The sequence below is a fragment of the Etheostoma cragini genome, chromosome 12 (genome assembly GCF_013103735.1).
Source record: "Etheostoma cragini isolate CJK2018 chromosome 12, CSU_Ecrag_1.0, whole genome shotgun sequence".
Taxonomy (NCBI): Eukaryota; Metazoa; Chordata; class Actinopteri; order Perciformes; family Percidae; genus Etheostoma; species Etheostoma cragini.
Window position 1 is genome coordinate 21,612,810 of NC_048418.1, and position 6,248 is coordinate 21,619,057.

The 6,248-nt window shown below is 40.5% G+C and overlaps 2 protein-coding genes across 2 annotated transcripts in view; one reads left to right on the forward strand and one right to left on the reverse strand.

Moving 5' to 3' along the window:
- Positions 1-1,319, reverse strand: part of abhd8a (abhydrolase domain containing 8a) — a 7,096-nt gene extending 5,777 nt beyond the window's left edge. The window contains exon 1 of the mRNA XM_034887569.1: positions 1,019-1,319. The gene's annotated coding sequence lies outside the window, so the exon portion shown is untranslated. The remainder of the gene's footprint in view (positions 1-1,018) is intronic.
- The window catches only part of mrpl34 (mitochondrial ribosomal protein L34), a 23,731-nt gene extending 18,246 nt beyond the window's left edge, over positions 1-5,485 (forward strand). The window contains exons 3-4 of the mRNA XM_034887595.1: positions 3,807-3,883; positions 4,792-5,485. Coding sequence (XP_034743486.1) covers positions 3,828-3,883; positions 4,792-5,110 — 375 coding nt within the window. The 5' untranslated portion in view covers positions 3,807-3,827 and the 3' untranslated portion in view covers positions 5,111-5,485. The remainder of the gene's footprint in view (positions 1-3,806; positions 3,884-4,791) is intronic.
- Positions 5,486-6,248: the final 763 nt, after the last annotated feature.

Consider the following 6,248-nt stretch of genomic DNA (forward strand, 5'->3'; position numbering starts at 1 on the left):
AAGTGCTGTCCAGTTGCACCCTGGAGCCAAGTGAATGTTGACCGAGAAGCCCGTCTTTCCACAAACATCCAAATGGATCGTCCATGTATCAATTCTGATCCTTTCTTATCATGAACCAATCAGACTTTCCACTTCAACTACAAGTGGAACATGATGAGTTAAAGGTTTTCCCCGAGGAAAGTCCTCTGTGATAATGTCAACATAGCAGGATATCACCTAACCATGTTTAGCAGTTTGGATGACCCCAGCTGGTGTTGAGATGCCAGACCTTCCTCATTTACACAAATCTAACTACATTAGCAGCCCTGCGATTTCCTCCTGACATGCTATCCATCAACATGGACAAGAGCATTTAAAAATGGCTGAGGGGAACGAGTGGACCGGTACCTCAGATCCACAAACCCTAAAGTCCAACAGGCTCAAGGTTACTCATGCATGTGAATTTGTTTGTCTGAATTGCAGAATATGTAGGTCATTATGTCTGCCAAGTCGTACAGTACACTCACACACATTTTGTACACAGTGTGCTGCTCTGTTTCCATAACAAACGGTACGGCGTGATAGCTGCACACAAAATGCATAATTGCATAAATTAACACTTTCTTTTGAACAAGGCCCAATGCACAAATGTCCTATTGCCTGTGGAAGTCAAAATATCAAGCCACAAACCGGAGTAGTAGCCTACGCTCCATATTTCAATAAATGGACGTAGGCTAGAGTATTGTTGACATGTCTCACATTCAAAATAAAAATGCATTGTAACCTAAAAATGCATTTTCATTTCATTTTCAAATGTTATACATATGCCCAAGTCACATCACAAATACAAATATGGCAGTGTGGTGCAGTGTGGAGGTCCATAATTGGTGCGTGTTTACAGTATTATTGATCGATCCATTACTTTTGCTCTGTCACAGAACAACTGCTTGCAGTCATTGTGCAGCTGTTTATTGACGTTGATGGCTGTATGTTGCACAGATAATTAGACAATATAATGCAATAAAAATGGATTCCTTACCTGCAGAATTAGTGGCGATTAGGGGTGAATATATATCTGCACCAAAAGATGAGGGCCGACGAAACGGAACAGAGAATACGTTGCATTTGGTACAACAGTTTGTCTACGCTCGAGATGCTGCAGAATAGTCAAAGCTTCTTATTGGTCCCATCAGTCTGCTACCACAGCACACTGGAGGGGCTTGAAGTGACGAGGAAGCATGCATCTATAAAAGTGTGGCCACAGCATATCAGTAAAATACCCAAAACGATAACCAACACTGTTTTTTCCCTCTCTCCCTCAGCATCCACTGCGCAGCCCTACCCAGCCCTGCTGTTCTTCTATCCGCAGCAGCAACACGAGTCCTCGCGCATTTTCGCTCCTGAGTGGCAGTGAGACGGACGAATAGAAGACAGCTGATCACCGAGAGGAGGCCAATCGGAGAGGCTTGTTTCCCTGTTGCCAAGGCTGACAGAAAAGCAAAATGCGTGCGTGCGTGCGCGCGCGCGGATGCGGTCAAGGAGAGTGACAGATATGATAACATGATAGTCCAGCTAAATATCTAACTGGTGATCACATAACCACGATCAGGCCTGCATGTGTGACCCCACATCCCACAATCCACACCGGGGATTAAATCATCACTGCTCATCGTAAACTGACACCTGGGGACGTGTCGTGGCGGTAGCTGCGTCACTGAACAGAGAAATGACCTTTTACGTTTTAAATAATTAGATCAAGATGTGCTGTGTCCCTCTTTTACCCTTGGACTCACATCAACAAATTGGTATGGCAATAACCCGCCTGGGACAGCCCGGTGCCTGTCACGGAACTGCCAGCTGTGACGTTTATGGGGCGGGGAGCCAACAGCTGTTTGTGTTATTGTTTGGCAGCAGCAGGAAATAACAATTGCTGCTTTCTGTTTAAGCATGGCACGCATTGTTTTAATAAAACGGTTCAACAATCAATTAGGCCAGGTAACATGCCAGTCTATAAAATGTTTTACAATTCCACATCAGGACAACATCTGCATGCAGGGCATTTTCCTTTTTGAGACAAAACAGCATTTAAATTACAAGTCGTATAACGATTACGATACGATAACAGGCCTATAAATATTACACTGTATTGTACCTAGATGAGAACACAAAGGTTTTTTCAGTTGTTCCGACGCAATTCTCAAATGACAATCATTACTCCATAAAATAAAGACGTATGCTCACACCTCATCCTCTCATATAGGCTAAAATCCCACCACTGTTGTATAGAATTCAGATGTAGGTATTAGTACAAAGATCTTCACACATAGTCTCTTATCAACATGCGCATTGTGTATTAAAATAGATGGTATCCAAACAGAATTGTTAGTGAGGACATCTCAGCAGAGACCACCATGTGAAAAGGTTTTTTCCCACAGGGATATGAAGAGGGCAATGACCAGATGGGAGGTAGATGGCATTCAGTGGTACCCAGTCGTTTTTGAATGGCCACTGAGGTGATGGAAAAGATTCACATATTGTTTTCATTCATTTCTACAGTCTTCTTATTCATTTGTTATATTAAGACATTTGCTGTGATGTGTAATGCTGATGCTTTAATCAGGTTCATATTATTGTTAAGGCAGTGGTGTATTCTTTGTGATACGTATACAGTACGTATAAGAAATATTTAAGAATAGTATAGTATATAAGAGTATTATATGAGTATAAGAAAGCTCCTGAATTTTCATATACCCACTTAAAAATGCTCAATGACATTCAACGACATACTTTCCATTATATTTTTGACATATTTAGAACGGTCATTTGTTTTTGTATTTTATCTTTGCATGAGCTAAATAAATAATAAATGTATTTCCACAGTATGTTGGTTCATAAAAGTATATCAGAATGCAGGAAATGATGTAGGCCTATTTGACTCTCAAATTGACCCTCCCAATATGATATATACCCCCACCCCCCCCCAAAAAAACAAAAAACAATATACATACATTACAGTATACCCACTGCAATACATTGGACCGCTGCTGTGAGGTTCAGCTGACAGTGGGAGCCTACATACTGGAAAGGTATTTACTAGGGAAAGTTCTAGACATGCAGACCTACTTATTTTGTATGACAGGTTCTGCATGGATACCCGTGAGCACGCTTAAAAGAACGTTTTATGTTACTGTTGGGTGATAGTGTATGAGAAATGAAGAGAAGAAACAATTTTAGTAGGCTCCTACACATGGACTATTTGTCCTTTGGGGGGTTACATTTGGGTAGTAGTGGTGCACTGACTAGCACATTTATCTAATTTTGACAATGGTTGACTAATACTAATTGCAAGTGCTGCAATGATTTATGATGACTGCACTACAGTTATTGTGAATCGTTACAGGAATTTTAACATGAGAAGTAACTGTGTTTTAATAAATATGGTGAAATACAGTATATTTAATTAGGCATCCTAGTAAATACCCTGAACACAATCTTTCATGGATGAAATGCATGGGCTGCATACATACGATTCAAATCCCATTGCGTACCTAGTTTATTAATCTCTCATCTGGCAGACTCTAATCTTAACCGTGCCCGCTGAAGTTAGAGCCGTTATCCTTGCCAATAAAAAGTTTAATTGGTGACAGTGGGTCGATAAACTGTTTGAGTTTAACCTAAAAAGCGCTACTTAGGGTGTAAGAGCCATGGGAAGCACTTATCACTCCAGCAAAAAGCCTCATGATTGGCTGAAAAGTCTAAGCCAATCATTTTGCTTCATGTTCGCTTGGAGGCGGGCAGACCTGCGACATTCAATGTCCTCATGTCTGTAACTGTACAAATATCTAAAGATGAACATTATACGGACATCCTTTTCCCGACTGCGTGGAATAACTCATTTCCCCAGGTAACGCAGTTTGCGTGTTTTCAGGCTCAACAAACGGCAGAGCCAGTGTTAGTTTACGATGCTAACATCGGCTAGCAAGCTTAGCAGTGCGTTAGCAGCGTTAGCTAATCATCATGCAGATAGCTTAACGTTAGCTTCCTAACGTTACTGATTGGAAATTAGTTAGCGATTTCTATTCTAGTTAATGATAGCTAATCGAGTTCATGTCAACATATGAACGACAGTATTGATTTATTTATGTAGAGGGTATTTGCTGTTATTAACCCTAACCCTGTAAAGTAAATTACATAATTAATAGTGTTAGCTAAACATGTAAATATCTGTCAAATACACACTGTATATCATATCCACCTAACGTTACATTAGATATAGATATATACTTATTTATTTCAGCACTATTTGCAATTTTGCATTGACCTACTGTTTAGAATCCTCAAGGAGCTGTCTGTTTACGTGGGCATGTACCATAGACTGTATGGTCTATGGTATGTAGCATGGGTATATCTAGTCCCCTAAATATATATATATGTATATGAACACACACACACACATAAACGTTTATGTGTACCTTATTCAGCTTTGCTGTTCTTGTTTTAAGCCGTATATCTATTTCTGTGTACTTTGAGAGAAACACAAAGCTGGAGTCAAATTACCTGCATGTTTTCATACATAAGTGACCAGTAAAGCTGATTCTGATTATAACCGTATTACAAATGTGAGTCAAAGTAGCCGTTTAAATGTATTTTCAATCCGTACATACATGTCATCATTGTGTTGGGATCAGTTCATGAAACTACTCCACACAGAAGCAGAAGCCCCATGAAAGTTTTCCAACCTGTCGTAATTGTGACATAATGTTGATATTAAAGGATTTTTATGAGACATTTCATTCTGTGATCTGTCAACAGCATTCGTGCAGGGAAACTTGCAGTGACTGGCAACTCTCACCTTAGATTATTCAGCATCTGGATGGGGCCCAGAGCAGACGCAGGACTTCCGATTTCCAGATGTGGGCCACTTTCTTCACAAGCTGAGGGTTCAGGAGTGTTCCAACAGCTTCCGTGGCAGTACCAGCAGGTGCGGACGCGGAAGAGAGGCACTGAGTACCAGCCCAAGAACATCAAACGCAAGAGGACCCACGGCTGGATCAAGAGGATCAGCTCTCAGAGCGGCATCGAGGTGCTTCTACGGCGCATGTTGAAGGGAAGGAAATCCCTCTCACACTGACGGACCCTGTTGGACAACCTGCAAGACATTGGTTCAGAAATGCTGCTGTTGCTCAGGGTGCTCAGCAAAGACCTTTTGTGTTGGGTTAACTGGTGATACTGGGTGTCGGTTGAGTTTGCCCCCACCACAATAATAATGGGTGGGAGGATGAGAACTGGCTATTTGCTTTGGGTAAAAAGAAACCTGATAGTTTCACCCAGTTATTTTTGATCCGTAATGTTTTGTTCATTATCAGTAAATGTTCATCATTTATAAAGTCATTGGATTCAAAGACAAAATGTGTCTCCAAAGATCTGTGTCATGTCATCTTAGTTGATCTCAAATGAAAACACCAATTCTGGTTGACTTGAAAATAAAATGCACCCCTGCAGAATATACATGTATTTGCATTTGTGATTGAAAAAAAACCACATTTGTGGACAGAGGATTTGTTGTTTGTTGCCTCAAGAGACAACGTTTTACCCTTTTTGTTTGCTGCCTGCTGCTGGGGGGAATATAACTTTTGGTGAGTGTGTCAGGCAAGATGAGCCAGAATTGTATAAGTGGACTTTCATTTTCAAGCTAAAACATTTTTGAAAATGAGAAGTTGTGAAAATCACACGAGAAGCAAATGGAGGCATTCATTGAGAACGTTACATGGCAGAATAACACAGTAAAACATTTTACTTACGTAGCATTATACAGTTTGCCATCATATTTATTCCATGTTTTGTTCAATGAACTGACTTTAAAGTATTAACTGCTGCAATTTGTAACTATCCCCTTCTACTGTCTAGTTACTTTAAACGTATCCATTTTAGATGAACACTTAAACATGAATAAACGAACATGTAACTAAAATTTACTTAAATGAACAACTTGATCAGTAATTAGTTATAGGCATTTAGTCATAGTTAAATGTCAATAATTTAGAGTTCCAGAGCAGTTTGCAGCTTCTTTTATAAAATCAGTACCGAGGCTCGACCATCCGCTCAACTCATAACTGAGCAGCGCCAGCAGACGAGGGTCTATAAAACATATAAATATACACGGAGGACATTCTTTAGAAAGTGAACGTGCTGTTATTAGGCTCGTTCGAGATGAGCCAGATCTGCGCAGAATCGATCACCGGCGATCGGCGCCCGTTGCATGCCGGTTA